This window comes from Mauremys mutica, chromosome 8 (genome assembly GCF_020497125.1).
Source record: "Mauremys mutica isolate MM-2020 ecotype Southern chromosome 8, ASM2049712v1, whole genome shotgun sequence".
Classification (NCBI taxonomy): Eukaryota; Metazoa; Chordata; order Testudines; family Geoemydidae; genus Mauremys; species Mauremys mutica.
The window spans coordinates 6,574,142-6,592,480 of record NC_059079.1 but is presented as its reverse complement, the minus strand read 5'-3'; the positions used below and the strand labels follow the sequence as shown (position 1 = coordinate 6,592,480).

The 18,339-nt window shown below is 49.3% G+C and overlaps 1 protein-coding gene and 1 long non-coding RNA gene across 2 annotated transcripts; both read right to left on the bottom strand.

Annotated features, from left to right (window-relative positions):
- Positions 1–332: 332 nt before the first annotated feature.
- On the bottom strand, positions 333–2,651 carry FOXD2 (forkhead box D2). Its single transcript, XM_045028003.1, has one exon. It carries the CDS (start codon positions 2,443–2,445, stop codon positions 1,189–1,191), a length of 1,257 nt encoding a protein of 418 aa, XP_044883938.1. The 5' UTR covers positions 2,446–2,651; the 3' UTR covers positions 333–1,188.
- A 2,892-nt stretch (positions 2,652–5,543) lies between these two features.
- Positions 5,544–18,069, bottom strand: LOC123375412. Its single transcript, XR_006581435.1, has 3 exons — positions 17,960–18,069; positions 6,386–6,721; positions 5,544–6,306 (listed from the first exon to the last, which is right to left on the bottom strand). It is a non-coding gene; the product is annotated as an uncharacterized LOC123375412 (long non-coding RNA).
- Positions 18,070–18,339: the final 270 nt, after the last annotated feature.

Here is an 18,339-nt window from a genome sequence, read left to right as displayed (position 1 = left end):
GGAACTAAAACATTTATCCTGGGAAATAAAAACAAATTCATCCACTGTTGATAGTCCATCCTTCTATTCCACTTTACTCAATGTCTATTGAAGAGTTCGGTTCCGAGTTAGGCCAGCTAAAACCTAACGAGTTTGGTGCTTCAGTTTAGTTTAGTAACCAAAAGCCCCACTCAAGGGAGATCGAAGTGGTTTTATTTTTAAAAAAGTTACCCAATTGACGCCAGTTAGAAACGGTGTGACTACAACACTCTCTTCTGAGGCCCAGAGTTAGAGCGGGGGGTGATCAGTTCTTCCATGAAGAAAATACATAAGAACGAACGATCGTTTGGGGGTTTTGTTTTAAACAGTTCACAAACATTTATTAATTTACACCAGGATGGACAAAACTGCGTTGCCTTTTCCACAAAGTATTCACAGAGTCTCTCAATAAAATAGATAGGACGGATGAACAACCAGTGAAGAGAGGGAGGTGAAATCTGCACATTATCTCCCGAATAACCTATATACAAATAATTACAGATACATTAAAAAAAACCCACACATTTAAGGGGTGGAAAATCTGGGATAGAAAAATGAAAATTATAAAACTTCCTGATATCTCTGATTTTTAAAATGTGTATTTGAATACGTCTCATTAAAAGCATCCTGAGTTTCACTGATTATTATTTTTTTTTAATACTGGATGGTGCCTTATAAGTAAAACCAATCAAACCAAGATTTAAAAATAGGATCATTAAACATTTTCCTCGAGAGGAGAAAAATATTCATACGTTGGAGGAAACCCTTAAAAGCAGAGCTTTGAAGGAACGAGCAAAAGCTTTTTAAGACATTTAAAACTCTCCTTTAAAGTTTCAAAACCAGCTCTCTCGCCAGGATGTTTGCAACTCGCAAAGAAAATGTTCCCAAGACCCTAGATCATTAAAAATAAAATTAAACACCTATAAAATGTTACATTTTAACCAGCTGAGTTTCCCATCGTACATTATGGACACTTCATAAATACACTTTTGGAGAGTGGAGGGTAGTTCAGAATTCTTTTTCGAGCAAAGGGAAGAGATACAGAGATCTGGATGCGAAAAAGACAAAAAAAAATAAAGAGAGAAAGAATTCCTACCTTAAAACACAACAGGAGGAGAATTTGGGGGGAGGGCATTTTTTTTGAAGGGGGCTTTTTTTGTTTGATCTCTTTTAAAAGGGACAGCTACTCAGATTTGTGATTTTGCTGGAAAAGTTCTGTCCGGGCTGCAGGAGAGATTCGTGGGCCAAGTTTAAGTGGTTCTGTACCGGTGCCAAAGCAGGAGTCAGCATGGCCAGGACTTGAGCCGGGCTCCCAACTTGGCCAGAGGCGTAAGGTGAGGAGGTGGGGGAGCTGCTGTGGGGCGGCGGGGCAGCGCCCCCGATTATGTTGTCTATGGAAAAAGAAGGCCTCCGGGGGGTGCTGCTGCTGCCGCCGCCGTGGCTGTTGTCTGCCTTGAGGGTCTGCAGGAGGGCGGCGGCGGCGGGCAGGGCGGTGGGGCTCAGCTGCGGGTGGTAGAAAGGTTTCCTGCAGCTCAGCTCGCCGCCCAGGAAGGAGGGCAGGCTGGGGGCGCTGGAGAAGACCGCGGCGGCCGGGGGCGGAGGTCCGGGCAGGGCTGGGCAGTGCGGGGGCTGGAAGGGAAAGGTGCCCCCCGCCGCGGGATGGGGCGGGTGCGGGTGGTGGTAGCTCTGCAGCTGGAGGCCGTAGTTGTAGCCGTAGGGTCCGTACGGGAAGCCGGGCAGGAATGGGCCGGGGTCCCCCCCGGCTCGCAGCAGGAGCTCGGGGTGCTGGGGGTGCAGCGGCGGCTGCTGCCGCTTGAAGCGCTTCCTGCGGCGGAGGAAGCTGCCGTTGTCGAACATGTCGGCGGACTCCGGGTCCAGGGTCCAGTAGTTGCCCTTGCCCGGGTTGCCGGGCTCGCGGGGGATCTTGACGAAGCAGTCGTTGAGCGAGAGGTTGTGGCGGATGCTGTTCTGCCAGGCGGGGAACTTCTCCCGGTAGTAGGGGAAGCGGCCGCTGATGAACTCGCAGATCTCGCTGAGCGTCAGGCGCTTCTTGGGGCTCTGCAGGATGGCCATGGTGATGAGCGCGATGTAGGAGTAGGGCGGCTTCACCAGCGGGTTCTTCCCGGCCGCCGCCGGCTTCTCCCCGGGCGCTGCGCCCCGGGCGCACGCCGGCTCCGAGGCGGAGCGCCTCTCCGGGGAGCCCCCCAGGCGCGCCTGGCCGCTGGCCCCGCTCCTGGCCAGCCCCAGAGGGTCGCCGTCGTCTTCCTCCTCCTCCTCCTCCTCCTCGCTGAATTTGGCCCCGTCCTGGGGGGGCCCCACCACGTCGATATCCGCGTCCTCCACCTCGGAGAGCGGCTCCTCCTCTGGGGAGTTCTCGGACATGATCCCGCCGCCGCCGCTGCCGCTCCGGCTCCTGCCCAGAGTCATTCTCGGGTAGCCGGGCCCGGGCTCCCCCCACCTAGCGGCGGCCCCCGGAATGGTCCCGAGGCGGCGCGGTCCCCCCTTCTTCTCTCCAACCGGGCACGGCCGGCAGCGGGCTCCGGCTCCTTCCCCGGCTTCCCGCCGCTCTCCGGGCGGGAGAGAGTCAAGGCAGGCTCCGGGTGGCGGGGGATGGGAGGGGGGAAGGACACGGAGGGGCTGGGAAGCTGCGATCGCTCCTTGGCAGAGTCTGGGGGAGGGAGGGGCCCGGGGAGGGGTGGAAAAGGGGATGGGGGGGCGGAGGAGGGGGGGGCGGTGGGAAGGCGGCCTCCCCCCCAAGCTCAGACCCAGCGGAACTTCTCACACACTGAGACGCCTGCAACTGCTCCCGCGGCCTTTATACCGCAGCCAGCGCATCACGTGCTGCAGCCACCGCCGACATCCGCCAGCCGCCCCCCTCTCTGCCACCTACCCCTGGGGGCACCCCGGGCCGAGCGAGCCCCTTCCCTCGCCTCGCAGCTGGGGGAGGGAATTTCCACTGGCCTCAGCCCTTCCTCCCCCGGGCATCTGCATCCATCCCTCGCGCTAGTCCCACCCTGCGCCCGCCGCTTGGCCTTTGCAAAACCCTCACGCTTGTCCCTGGGCAAACCCGCCCCCCCAAGGACTTTACGGGCTCCCGCTCCGAGCCTGGATTTGCGGGTGCACACGCTGCTCTACCTCGGCGCTTCCGGGCCATCCTCAGCCCTCCTCGGCAGACCGAAACGAAGCGCCCACTCAGAGCAAATCAAAGCGAAGGAACAGAACTAGATGCAACATGCAGCGTGCTTCGCTCCGTACCTGGCCCATCACTCCGGGCAGGTTTTTTAAAGCACCAAGGGTGACAGCCTATGCCCTCATCCTGTGCCTTGGTCTCCAGAATTCACCGGCCGGGGGAAATCACAGATCAAAATACTGGCTGCACGGAATATCCTGGGGAGGGGGAAGAAGAGGGCGGAACTGAAAACTCGCTGAGGCTAAAAGACGGATTGCGAATCAAATCCGCCCCCCCCCCCACTCCCTAAAACTGCGCTCAGCCAGCGAGCGAGGGCAGAAGGGCTTCGCGGAGGCAGCTTCGGCTACGTGTATGAAGAGCAGAGGGGCTGGGGAGGCCCGGGGACGCTTTCCGCGTGGGGTTAACACGGCGCTTGTCTCCCCCTGATTAGGAGCTCGGCCAGAAAGATGCAGAGCAGAGTTGTGGGGACTGGGCCAAGGCAGGGCATTTCCAGGTGTCTCACCTCCTTGGCCAACGCACCTCCCAGACCCCTACCGGGTCTTAAGTTTCCCAGAGGCAGGTTTTACGATTCCCCACGCAGACAGACAGCTCCCACGGAGCCGGTTTCTTTGCACCGCGCCTAGGGACAGGAGCGCTCGCTTTCTCAGGGAGATGCTCGGCTCACTGACGATTTAAAGAAAGCTGCTGCTGGACAGGTGTTGGACAGAGGGGGGAAATGCATCTTCAAGCTCAAGGCAAAGCAGCTCCTAGAAAGTGGCTTTCGGAGGTAAGAATAGGTTCCCCAGCCATCGCCTTTCCCCACAGGACAGCCCAACTTTCGGGCCCGAGCTTTCTTCCCGTCCCTATCCCCAGCCTCCTGCTGATCCGGGGGCTTATCCAGGAATGTAATAGCGATGGGACGATATATTAATAAGGTGCCACTTATTCGGCGCAGGCTTTCCTACCCCGCGTAGGATCGCACCCCCCAAATCACCACCGTTTTGCAAAAACCGAAATAGCCGGAAGCAGGTCAAAAGCGTCTTCTATGACCAAGATTGTCCAGGCAGTTGTACCTGCGATGAACCCCAAGCAACGCCACTAGCAAGTGACTGTAAAATAGAATGGAGAGGTCGCTCTCCGTTTAAACGAGAGATGCCTTGCTTCGAAGCAACACACACCCTTTTTAACACCTTTATGCTGGCGTCAGCGCGAGTCTTCTGTCCCTCTAGAGAATAGCTCGGCCTCCTATCAGAAGAGTCCTCCAGAAATTCCTGTGTTCCTCATGGCTGAAAACAGGGTGTTACCACCTACTGCAATGCACCAACTCACAGGGTCCCTCTCCCGAGCTAGGGCTCCGTGTATCGCAAGGGATGGAGGAGAAAGCTGCGATCAAATGAACCTGGTTAGAGCTGAAAGACTTTATTTCCAACCAGCTAATGAGGCGCGTGTGTGATATCCGCATGCACTGCTCATCCACCCTGTCACCTACTTTCTTCAGTATCACTTGCCTTTAGGTGCTTTCCTAAAGGGAGCCTGGTTAATTCACGAGATTTGCCAATTTTTCTTGCGGCGAATTAAAGAGGGGGAGTTAATTAGCAACAGGGTACTGTCCCTGTAATCCAGTTAGTTTGTAACGGGGGATTTTTATATAGGGAAGATTTTGCAGCGTCTTCCTTAACTCCCCCCGATTACGACCAATTTTAGTCCTTGCCCTCCCAGAATTAGGGGTCGGATGAGTCATCCCTGAAATCGACCAGGCTAAGCGTGTGAGAAAGGATTAATCGCATGAAGGTTGGCAAGATCGGGCCACTGCCGATAATAATTCGAATTCAGTCAAGGGCCCTTGGGGGGGGAAGTGCTTCGCTTCACACAGGTGTGAGAACGCTTCTGTAAGCAGAGTCCTGTGTGGGGAGGAGAGCTCCCGTCTGATACTAAGCAACTGGGATTTCAACAAGTGGGATTTAAAAAAGAGCCCCACATTTAGCAGTGTGAGAAACAGCAGTGATGAATTGCAGCTCGCTGCGGCTGAGGAACAGGTGCGACCATTTGGTGGTCAAATCTCCAGCACTAATACGCTGAACTAGGCCAAGCAGCTGCATCCTCCCCGCTTCCAAATACCGATCACAATTATTCAAATCCTAACGACTTGGGCACAGGCTCGCTACAATTAGAGGGCTCCTTAATAAATTTTAGCAGTGCATGCCAGGCATTTCCCTGGACTTCTCAAGTTCCAATCGATATGCAAAAGCCCGCATCCCATAAACAAACTGAGTCATTTCCTTTTTTAGCACTGGAATCAAAGATGGGTTTTATTTACCATTTTTTAAAAAAGGCAACCACTTACTGATTCGGGGGAAACTCCGCGCGTGTAAACACAACAGCTGCGCTCTCTCACTTTTACACTCCTTTAATCCCAATAACGTGCACTGGGAATAGATATATATATTTATTCTAAATTAAGGACTAAATGCTCCGGATACTTGACATCTTTTCTATCCGCTTTGTTTAAATTAGCTATTGAATAATCAGAGCCTTGGAAACCCGATAAGGAAGGACACATGTAAGAGCAGGGGCGACTTGTCCTACTTTTATTAAGTAAAAATAATAATTATGCCTCCCCTGCATAAACGAAAGTGTTTAAAAAAAATCCGAAGCAGCTGCTAGCGATTCCGACCACACACACAAAACGTGCGATTGAATTTCCGCTTTGTATATTTCATGACTCAAAGTAACTGCAGGGAGCTGGTGATTTTATGGGCGTGGAACAACTTTTATTATTAAAATCATGAAGTAAAGGTAAAGAAGGCATCTGCTAAACCCTCCCCCCGGTTTTGCTGTCGAATCTGGAGCAGACAGGGTGAGAACCACCCGAGAGGAGGCAAAGACGAAACGGAGAACGGATTTCTTGGAGTTGAAAATCTCCACTCATCGCTATATATAGAAGCTTGAACTTCTGCCTGTTTGAGTCACACATCAGAATCCCCTTCGATATGTCCTCGCCTCGAGGTTGGCACGCTGAGCTCCTCCAAGAAACCACCAGTCGAAGTGAAACAGATGTGGGGTTATGGTCCTGGAATTCCCATCACTGGGGCAAACAGTGCAGTGCCCAGGGGGCTGCCCTGTCGAAATACCAAATAAAATTCGATAAATGCTAACCAGGCTCCTAGATACACCACGAATAGCGTAACTGAATAATACTCAACTCATCGGCCAAGGCTACGGAGACGCTTCGCTGCTATTACAGACTCACGTGCGTTCGACAGAAACCCTCCGATTTGAACCCCCGTAGGGGCCACGCGACCAGAAAGATTTCAAAGAAACCACAAATCCAGGAGGTTTTTGTTTCTAGGGAGGCAGGAAGGCTCCGTTCAGCTGGTTTACTCTACAGGGATGCAATCAGGTCCCGTTTGTCAAATCTCTTGGAGTGTAAACCTCAAATTCCTCTCTCCTTTAGCACGTAACACACTGAACTAAAGCGAAGCACATTGGGAGCGAACAGGCTTCAGTTCCATGGCTCGGCGATGACTGACGTGTCTAAAGAAAAATAAAACTCCATTTCAGATCAGCAACGGCCTGAGAGGAAACAAATTCTGAAGGACACTTTCCCCTTTGACTCTACAAGCACTTCGGATTTGAATTGATCGGGTGGCTTATTATGGACAGAAAACCACAAGGTACCTAGAAAGGAGCGCGGGAGAAAGAGCTTCGACTGACACTATCACAGATGGTCACATCATAGAATTTGTTGCAAGTTTTTTTGTTTTTTAAATGGTTAGTTGGCATATTGGGCTTCAAAATGAGACAGACAATAGGCCAGTCATATTGCTGAGGCAGGAGTCTATTCGAAAAGGGATACAGACAATGCTTTCTTTTAATTTTCCAAATACTCTCCGGTTTAAGGGAAAACAAAAAAAACTCTCTAGGCAGGATTTCTATTCAGTTCCCATCCTCAATCCCCCCCTTCCCAATCTATCATCCGTTTGTGACAAATCTCTCCCCCTTTTTAGACGGATTTATAAAATATTTGAGGGGGGAGGTCTGCCATCCAAAGTGGCTACATAATAACGCCATAATCAAGTTTGTTTCCTATGTTGTTGTTCCCTGATGTGACTTGTACACATTACAAAAAAGTTAGACTGCAAAAATAAGTCAGCGGATCAACTCTGCTAACCTTTCTCTTTACTTTCATTATAAACCTCTCTCATGTTCTTTATTACCCCAACCCAGTGGCAACTTGTTAGGCTAATGTTTATTTGTTGTGCATTTCACCTTAGCGGAGGGGATACAAGATGTCTCCCCAGAGCTCCACATTTTAAAACTTCTCTTAAGGTTTAAGACAGACTGCCTCATCACAAGATGTTGGCCTTTAATTAATTAATTGCTACTTCAGTCTCTTCATGAAACTGGTGGAAACAGGTGGGGAACCCAGCTGATCCCACTGATTTCAGCAGGTAAAATCCCCTCTGAGTGGCTTCAGGGGGAACAGGCTTGGGACCGGTCCAGTTTTAAGGCTGACGCCGTGGTGCGAGCATGTTTTCCCTGTGAAAACCTTAAGTCAGCCTGTCTGGAATCTTGGGCTTTTTCATTTGCCAAAGGTTGTTGAGCGTCAAAGAATGATTCCAGGAGCACCCTCTTTAGAAGCAAGGACTTGATTTCTTACATCTAGCTCCTTGCATTGAGATTGTCCATGCACAGATCTGCAGTGAATTGATGTTGGCCAGATAAGCCTCTCTTAGCCAAGGGCCTGATCCTGTACTCCTTACAGGAATAACTTCCAGTGGGAGTTTTGTCTGTACAGAGGGTGCAGCATTGTGCCCTCTGCTTACATTGCTCAGACTGATACAGTACTTGTTTGGTTTGTCTAGACGTGTAGGTTATTATTTTGGAGCTTTCGGATTTCCATTGCAGACAGATTTGCTCCTGGCTTCTTTCCAGATGATCTATTGGGGTTTGTTTTGTTTTTTTGTTATGCTTCCTCGGTTGAGTACCATTTTATGTTCACTTATTCTGATGAGACTCATCTCCAGGTCCCCGAAGTCTGCCTGATGGATTTTGCTGCATTGCCTTGTTGCTATCAAGCATTGGCTGTCCTCTAACTCTTTTGAAAACACAGTAAGAAGACAGCTCTGTTGCTGCCTGGGATATCCCCGGGGTCTCTTTTTCCACTTATGCGATTTCCTTTGATGCTAGTTCTCTTCTTTCAGTTTCCAAGGTTCAGAATTTCTGATCCCTCAGTGACTCTGAACCTCCTTTTCAGCCACATATTACTCAGATCGCAGAAGCTGATTTACTATGATTTAGGCCCATTTCCAGTCTGTGGCTCATGCTGCAGTATCCTCTCATGATGCTGGCTCCCAAAATGTGTTTATCACCACCTATGTACACATCCCAGAGACTTCCATCAAGCTGCATCCTGCAGAGAATTCTACCATTGGAATAGTCAGTGCTGTGCTCAGGTGTTTTAGATCTTCATTGCTTTGGCCGACCACTTTTAAACTTAAGTGTCTAAAATGAGGTACCTAAACAAAGAATGGCCTGATTTTCCAAAATGTTGAGCACCAACAATTGTCATTGATTTCAGTGGGAGCTTTGGTTGGTTTTAAAGAATGCCTATGTGATTTTAAGAGCACAAGTCCAGTGGAGTTTCTTATTGGGTCCTTAAGGCTTCTGGGAGGGGGGAAAATCAGGCCACCTATTTAGGTGCATAAATATCGGTTTAGGGGCTTAGCTTTAGGCACTCAGGTTTGAAAATATTTATCCTTGTCCCTCCCTTAGAGCTTACTTCCATCACATATTACACTGTGCCCAACACTCAACCTTGGATGAAATCTTAATACTCAGCTGTTTAACCCTGCTTGATACAAGCTTTTTGTATAGTTCCTCATCATTCTCCTATGAAAAGACTGATATACGTGCAAGTGACTTAGTGGAACTTGGAGTTCTCAACTCAGAGGATCATGTGCATTTTTGAAAACACACAAAATCTAGTTCTCCTTTTTGCCATTAGAAAAAAACCACCCACCAACATGTCAGCCTAATGCACAAGTGTGTTGAAGTTAGTTGTGCTTTGGCACATGTGGCCACACACATTTAGAAAAGGCAGCATGCCATCCACACAAAGAAAAATATCCCTAAGAGAACAGATCTGTTAATCACTATTATTTTAAATCCCAAAATAAAGTTAGAAAAATCTCAGAATTGTATAAGGGATAATATTTTCCAACTGTGGGTGTCTGCAGTAACATCTGAATAAAAGGTCTGATTCATGCAGATGCTGAGCAAAACAGCCTCTATTGAAAAATTTGACCAAGATTTTCAAGGGCCAGATGTTCAAAGTCTGTATTTGTTCATGCCTAGCTTATGCCCAGACATTCCAGTTGCATGCAGGTACATGAGCTATTTGTGCATGTGTATGGCAAGCTAGGAGCCCATCTGGCCTCATGTGTGCAGAGACACCTGGTTTGAACACTAGGTATGTGTGTGCATAATAGGCATGTGCCCATAATAAAAATAATATTCTAGGTCTTCTATAGTACTTTTGCATCAGCACCTCCTGAAGTGTTTTACAAAGGAGGTCAGTACCATAATCAGTTTCCCCATTTTATGGGTGAAGATGAAGAGAAGTTAAGTGACTTGCCCAGGGTCACCCAGCAGACCAGTAGCAGAGCTGGGAGTGTGTGAATGCACTTTAACACACTGAATGGTGAAAATCTGGCTTTCGCATGCACATGCTAATATACAGTATATTTGACCTATCAATCCCAAATAATATGGCCAGAAGTACTGTATATACTCGTTCATAAGCCAAATTTTTTTAGTAAAAAAGGGAAGCACCAGAGATGGGGGTTGGCTTATGAACAGGTACAGAGAGGGAGAGGTGGGACATAGCCCCTCCCCCCAACAGAGGGAGCAAGGAGAGACAGAAGGGAAGAGGTGGGGTCAGAGTCTCTCCGCTTCTGGCCACGCTGCTCTCCCCCCCAGCCTCTGAAGCAGCTGCAGCTCTGGGGCTGGCAGGCTGCAGCCGTGCCACTCAGCCCCATCCCCCAGAGCAGGCTGTGGCCACACCGCCTGGGCTCCAGAGCGCACTGCGGCCACACCACCCTGCCCAGCCCGCTGGAACATGCTGCGGCCGCACCGTCTGGTCTGGCCTGCCAGAGCAGCTCCAGCCAGGCCAGAGACATCCTCCCCTAGCCCTACCCAGATAAGGTGGGAAGGGAATGGATGGGGAGAGAGGGGGTCCCGGGCTAGGGGTGGGGTCACGTGGGGGGTGGTCACAGGGGTTACTCCCCTGACTCCCAGATTCTCCCCCCCCAAAAAAATTTCCCCACCTGCTGTCCCGGCCAGTCAGGGTAAGCAGCTGGCGCACCGGGACACTTTGTTTACTTAGGTTTACCTCTGTGCCCGCGGACGCTCGGAGGTAAACAAACAATCTCGGCCCACCAGCGGCTTATCCTGATGGCCTGGGAGCCAAAAAGTGTGCTGACCCCTGAATTATGGGGTTGGCTTATGAACGGGTTATAAAATGTTTCCATTTTTACTTATCCACCTTGCGGGGGTCGGCTTATAAACGAACCAGTTTATGATCGAGTCTATACGGTAAATTTAAAAGCTCTCCCCACTTCTGCGTAAAAGGGAAGTCGAAACCTCATTTTAAAGAAGAGAATTAGAGGTAGGTAAAATTTGAACTCTGGTACTGTTGGTTTATTATTAATACCACTTACCATTTGTATAATAAGTAGTAGTAATAATGAACCAACAGCACCAGAGTTCAAATTACATGATACTGTAATTCTATTATATTGTTATAATTTGCATCATCCTCCCTTGTACCTCAGCGTTACTCTCTCCCACACACTCTCCTTTACAGCCCCACATGCAGAAAACTGAAGCCAAGGTTAGCATATGTCACAACAGTCTCAGCCAGCTGGTTCCATGAGAGTGGGGTACAGGCCCGCCTACTCTGATCAGCAACACCGGCACCGTGTTACTCCTCTGCCTGTGCAGCGTGGGCATGATCCCCACACGCAAAGAAGCAAGACCCTGTACTGAACACCGCCGTGCCCCTCTGTTACAGACTGCGGTGAGCCTACCTGTGTCAACAGCCTCTACGTCCTCACCAGTGTTGCTCCTCCTGGAATATGCCAGGAAGTTGCTAGTACCGTTGAGCGCACAGGGCAATGCACAGATCCAAGACATTCCACTGCACGATCGAACACCACCGCTGAGTCACGGCAAAGTTCTCTCGCCACCGTTAACGAGGATCCAGCCATCACAGGTGCACAACTATGGCGAGAAGCAGTAGGAGGACCCGACAAGAAGATTGGTATCATGATGGCATCTAGATGCCTAGCTGAAAGCAGGATCCCACAGCACTAGGCGTTGTACAAACATGAAAGGAGACAGTGTCTTTGCCCTGAAGAACTTCCAGTCTAAATAGGCAAGATTAAGGGTGGGAGGGGAAACAGAGGTACAAGGTGGTCAAGTGACTGGCCCAAGCGGGGGAGGGATAGCTCGGTGGTTTGAGCATTGGCCTGCTAAACCCCAGTTTGTGAGTTCAATCCTTGAGGGGCCATTTAGGGATCTGAGGCAAAAATCAGTACTTGGTCCTACTAGTGAAGGCAGGGGGCTGGACTCAATGACCTTTTGGGGTCCCTTCCAGTTGTATGAGATAGCTATATCTCCATTTATTATTATTTTTTATTATAAGGGTATACAGCAGCTCTGTGGCAAAGCTGGGAATAGCACCCAGATCTCTAGAGTCATGTTCCAGGGTCCTAGCCACTCTTCCACAGACCACTGTTTCTCATGTACACTCCCTCCTGCTGCTCAGCCTTGAGGATTGCTTTAGTATTTGAGTCTTTAAATCATCCAGCTTGTGATCTTGGTTCTCTCTATTTTTGAGGAGGAGAAGGGAGGGTCTCTAAAGCCACATAAATGTGCCTGCTGCAATTGTGGACGCCCCGCAGTATAAAAGAAAAGTGGCTACTGGTGTCAGGCAGCAACTTCATAGAACTTAGTAAATTGTAACAACCACTGTGCCACTTACCCCTGCAAAGCCAGCAGGTGTCCTTTGCCTCTCCGATGTGCTTTAATTCTGGTGGGCTCTGGACCAGCCCCTATCTCAGTGGTACACAATCGCAAGAAATGCCTTGGCTACTGGAAACACCAGAATTAGATCAGTGTGGCTGGGCCCATATTAAAGTCAAACACCCAAGATCCAATTGCAGAATCAAGGCCTTATTTTCTGCACAGTTTAAGCTGGAATTTAAAAAAAGCTTTCTGGCCCTTATGGGAGTATAATACAGTTCTGGGGAGACTTGACCTGGAGAACAGCACACTAATTCCGACTCTCCTGCTCACATAGCAGGTCTTCCAGGGTTTAGCTTGTCTTTGGAAAGATGCATTGAGTAAGTTTCCACTGGAGAAAGGGCACAGGGTTGAGCCAGGTGTCATTCCACAGTTTGAGAAATGATCTGGAGGAAGTTCTAGCTTGATCAGATTTGCAGGTGGACTGAACACCCTGAAGGGAGAGAGGGAAGTGGATGGATACAAGTGGGAAGGAGAGGAAAAATTACCTGAAGGAGACTTAATTTAGAAAAATTATGATAAACATAAGACCAGGAAATAGCGTATAGAAATCAGCAGAGCAGAGAGATGAGAGTTTAGTGGAGAGCACATGAGGTATAAGCTAGAAAAAAGTGATGATACAGAAAAAGATGGCTATTGATATCTATATGGCATTGTCACAGGCAAAGCTAAGGAGGTTCTAACTCTTCCCTATCCAACCTGGATAAATGACATTTTTGGAATATTGTGTATAGCCTGGGGAACTTTCCTCCACGCCAGTCAGACATCAAGAAATGGGACACAATCCAAAGCAGAACGAGTAAAATGACGTAAGCCGCGGAGGCGGCAATTTATCAAGGCAGGTTGTTTAACGGAGGGTGGGTTAAGTTGTTAAACAAAGAGGCCTGATGAAATTTGTTATTCTGTGTATGGTTTTTAACATTTCTACAGAAATATCATTAGTTTTAATTTCGTTAACTGCCTAGACTTTGAATTAGGCACCAAAGGTGAAATTCACCCTGTGCTGAAAGTCAGCACAAGGCCTCTTTTGAGGGCCGTAGTGGGATTTGCAAAGAGCCCAGCCCTTAGAGTCACAGAAACGTAGGGCAGGAACTGGCCTTGAGACGTCATCAAGTTCAGCCCCTTTGCCAAGGCAGGACCAAGTAACCTTAGACCAGTTGTCCCGGGGCTGATACACCCCATCACCCTTTGGGGGCAGGAGAGTGGTGCGTTATGGCCCCACAATTGAGTCTGTAGGGCTGCCCCCAGTTTCAGGGTTTGCTCTCAGGGCAGGGTGGCCCAGCGGCCCGAGTCAATAGTGTAGATGAGCTGGACCATCACCCCAGGGTGGGTGGTAGCCTGGTTAGGGGGACCCAGGCCTGCCCTCTCCTCTGGGTCCCGACCCAGGGCCCTATCAGTGGCAGGGTTTTCCACCACCAGCTTGGTGGGGATCCTACCAAAATACACCGAGCCTGTCTCCAGTTCTACCACCGCTTACTCACAAAGTTTCCTTGGGTCACTTCCTACCCGATTCTCTGCAGTTTTCTGCCTCCGGCTCTCCATGGTCTCTCTCTTCTCTGTGGTGTCCTGAGCCTGTGTGTCAGGGTCAGTCTCCGACTGGCTGGCCTCTGCGTCCTGGAGTGCAGGTGTTCCTCCGCTAGGACTCAACAGTGCACCTCCTTCCTCACCGGCAGTCAGCCCAGACTGATCTGCTCCGCTGCCTTTTATAGCCTGTCTCCAGCTGGACCATGCCCAGCAGAGCCGAGGGGGCGTGGCCTCCTCAGCCAAGAGAGAAGGGTTAACCCCTGCTGCACCAGTGTGGGGCCGATACACCCTGTCACACCATCCCTGACAGTTGTTTGTCCAACCTGTTCTTAAAAAGCTTCAATGATGAGGATTCCACAACCTCCCGCAGAAGCCTATTTCAAAGCTTAACTACCCTTCGAGTTAGAAAGTTTTTCCTGCTGTCTAACCTAAAATCTCCCTTGCTGCAGATGAAGCCTATTACTTCTTGTCCCACCTTCAGTGAACGTGGAGAACAATTGATCAGAGTCCTCTTTCTAACACCCATTACATCTGTTAGTCAGAGAGTGCGGATGGAGGGCAGGAGAGAGATCACTTGATCATTACCTGTTAGGTTCACTCTCTCTGGGGCACCTGGCATTGGCAACTGCATCACTTTATTAACTCTCATTCAGGGCTGGCTCTAGGCACCAGCAAAGCAAGCACGTGCTTGGGGCAGCACAATTCCAGGGGCGGCATTCCGATTTTTTTTTTTTTTTTTTGCTTTGGCAGTTGTGCTCTCGAAGCTTGTGGCGGCAAAAATCCTACAACTGGCCCTGCTCTCATTAACTTGTGATCCATTACAACCTCCAGATCCTTTCAGTAGTGCTACCACCTAACCAGTTAGTCCCCATTTTGTAGCCGTGCATTTGATTTTTCCTTTCTAAGCAAAATACTTTGCACGTAGCTTTATTGGAGTTGATCTTGTTGAATTCAGACCAATTCTCCACTTCGTCATGGTCATTTCCTCTGAAGTGCTTGCAACCCCTCCCAGCTTAGTGTCAGCTGGAAATTTTATAAGCACACCCTCCACTCCATTATCCAAATCATTAGTGAAAATATTAACGAGTACCAGATCCAGGATTGACCCGTGGCCCCACTTGATATGCCCTCCCAGTTTGACAGCATACCATTGATAACTACTCTTCGGGTACATGCTTTCAACCAGTTGTGCACCTACCTCATAGAAATTTCATCTAGACTGCACTCCCCAGCTTGTGTATGAGAAGGTCACATGGGACTCTGTCAAAAAATCATAGGACTGAAAGGGACCTCGAGAGGTCATCTGGTCCAGTCCCCTGCACTCATGGCAGAACTAAGTATTATGCGAGACCATCCCTGACAGGATATATCCCACCTATTGCTTCTCCCCTCATCCACTAGGCAATTAACCCAGTCAAAGAAGGAATTTAGATTAGTTTGGCATGATTTGTTCTTGACAAATCCATGCTGGCTATTCTTCATAGCGCTATTATCCTCTAGGTGTTACAGATTCTGACAGTTTAATGATTTGTTCCAGTGAGGCTGACTGGTCTACCATTTCCCTGCTGGTGCTCTGCACGGGGTGAATTTCAGCCTATAAAAAAAGGAAGTTAAATCACTTCCAGCAGCCATCTCCGAAGCCCTTATTATCCCCTAGCAGCATACAATGTCCCTCGCTGGTGTGTGGCCATTCAATCACCCAGTCAATGGAAAGTTTCCAGGTTTCAGGGCCTCCAGCCCCACAATATTCAAGTGAATGACTTGGAAATGGGTTGCCAAACCGCTACAGGGGCTGGGATCTTTCCCCTCTTCCTGGCGGTCTATAAAATCATGAGTGGTGTGGAGAAAGTGAATAAGGAAAAGTTATTTACTTCTTCCCATAATATAAGAACTAGGGGCCACCAAATGAAATTAATGGGCAGCAGGTTTAAAACAACTAAAAGGAAGTTCTTCTTCACACAGCACAGTCAACTTGTGGAACTCCTTGCCTGAGGAGGTTGTGAAGGCTAGGTCTATAACAGGGTTTAAAAGAGAACTGGATAAATTCATGGTGGTTAAGTCCATTAATGTCTATTAACCAGGATGGGTAAGGAATGGTGTCCCTAGCCTCTGTTTGTCAGAGGATGGAGATGGACGGCAGGAGAGAGATCACTTGATCATTGCCTGTTAAGTTCACTCCCTCTGGGGCACCTGGCATTGGCCACTGTCGGTAGACAGGATACTGGACTGGAAGGACCCTTGGTCTGACCCAGTAGGACACTTCTTATGTCCTTATGTTTGGATTGAGAACCCTAAATCTAATCCCTGGTTTGTGCTTGTGGGGAGCAGATCCGCACTCTGCTCCTAGAGGACTCCATGGAGGCATCAGTGTGGGTGTTGTGAGCCATTCACTAGTATCTGTCTGTGCAGTTAAAGGAGACGTACCAGCCGGGGATGATCAAATTCACTCACCTAAAACGGGCTGGATGATCAGAGGGCAGATTGCTCAGCACTTTCTGAAAAATCCCTTTTCCTGTGTGTCTCGTTGGTCCTCTTTCACGTGTCTCTACTTCAGCCTCCAAAGTCACGAGTCACTTCTGGGAAATTTGGCCACCTGCTTGACTTGACTTTTGCATTTCCCAATCTGTTTGTCGTACCTTACAGCCGCGTTAGTAAAGCCTGCTGCATTGGCGTAGTTCATCCGACTCCACTAACGGTACTTCTCTGGTGTCGAGCAGGAGACGGATGCTTTTTGCCCCCACTGATGATTCAGCCTAGATAAATACTCACACCCGTTGTGATGAGAGAGAGATTCAGACTGTTGGATTCATGGCAGCCCCCATTATCCTTAAAGCCTGACTACATCACTGCACTGGCCGAGTTTCAGTCACAAGAAAAACTCCCACTGAAGTCGATCAAACAGTTCATACCGTACGCATCATAAGAAGCATGGAATGTGGGTCTCAGCTGTGGGATTTTTGGGCACTCTTGCAGCTCAGAGATAAGCGTGCCATCTAGAGGATGTCAGGTTTATTGCTGATCCACTGCTTAAGAAGCTGCTGAGCGTTCAGGTTGGAGACCCAATAAAGGATAATAAAGCTGGAATTCCTCCTCCAACTGTTTGGGTGCACCAGGGTTGGCCATAGTGGAACTGGGATGGTTACTCTGCCACTGTGCATCATGGCTGCTCTCCCGCATTGTAATGTGAGGAATATGAGACAGCATATATATAATGTGAGGCCCCAGGGTGGGTCATTAGCAGCAGGGATTAAAGCTGGGCCCTCTGGTTCTAAATGCACGAGTCATAGAGTCTCAGGGTTGGAAGGGACCTCAGGAGGGCATTTAGTCCAACTCCCTGCTCAAAGCAGGACCAGTCCCCAGACAGATTTTTACCCCAGTTCTCTAAATGGCCCCCTCAAGGATTGAGCTCACAACCCTGGGTTTAGCAGGCCAATACTCAAACCACTGAGCTGTCCCTCCCCTCAGAGAGCCAAATCTGTCAGACAAGACCTGTGGCAGGATCATCAATCTACACGTGGCCCAGAGGGGTACAGAGTGCCACAATGAGTGAGTGCAGGTAACAGAAGGAGAAGAGCTACTAGTGATTCCACAATACCCAGGTCTTATTCAGTGCATGCCACAGCACTTTACAAAGGAGGCCCGCGTCATTCTCCCCATTTTCAGATGGGGAAATTGAGGCACCAAGGTGAAGTGAAGTGATTTGCCAAAGGTCGCCCAGCAGGTCAGTGGCAGAGCCAGGAATAGAACCTGGGTCTACCCAGTCCAGGACTCTAGCCACTAGGCCATGCTGCTTCCTCCACAGGAGAAGTAAAACAAACCATGACCGCAGCTGCTGCATTCATACTCTGCAGATTGGGGAAAGGGTCTTCTCCCATGGGCCCTGTAAAGACCACCTCAACTAAGCCTTGATTTAGGACTTTGCAAGTGGTGATGATTCACCCAGAGAATCCATTTGCTGAGCACAACCCCAGGAAACCTCCTGAGGGTGACCACTCTCAGCGAATGTAATCATGGAAGCACAGGAGAGAAAACTAACCCTTTGATGTTGTTTAAAGGAATGTCTGTGCAACATTAATTAGTCTTGGTGCAAATGTGTGGGGCTTGGCCAAACGTACACAGGGCAAAGGGCACTGGAAAGAAAGATGCCAGGAGAAGCCATACCTGGGATTCTTCCACTGGTTAGATTTCAGCATGGCTCATGAAAATCCCCAAAGCCAGTGGTTTTCAAATGATGGTCCAGGGCTCATTAGGGCTCCGTGGAGCTTTCCTTGGCAACCGGCAGAAACATTCTGAGAACCAAAGCGATGGAGTGTTGACGTGGGTGCAAGAAAAAGTCTATCAAGCCTGGTCCACACAATGAGAGCATGAGAAAGTCAGCCCTGAGCAAATACACCACGCTGCAGCATTATCTGGACTGCCTCCTGGACAGAACAATGAAGATGCAGTCTAGCGCCACCCCTTTGTCGGTGCCTTATCAAAATATGGATTCATTTAGTTCCTACGGGATTTTTATCCTCCTTAATTCAGCCAGCCCTGTCTTC

Bases quoted from the DNA above. Each gene is read 5' to 3' on its own strand.
- FOXD2 (XM_045028003.1), bottom strand. From the start codon at position 2,445: ATGACTCTGGGCAGGAGCCGGAGCGGCAGCGGCGGCGGCGGGATCATG.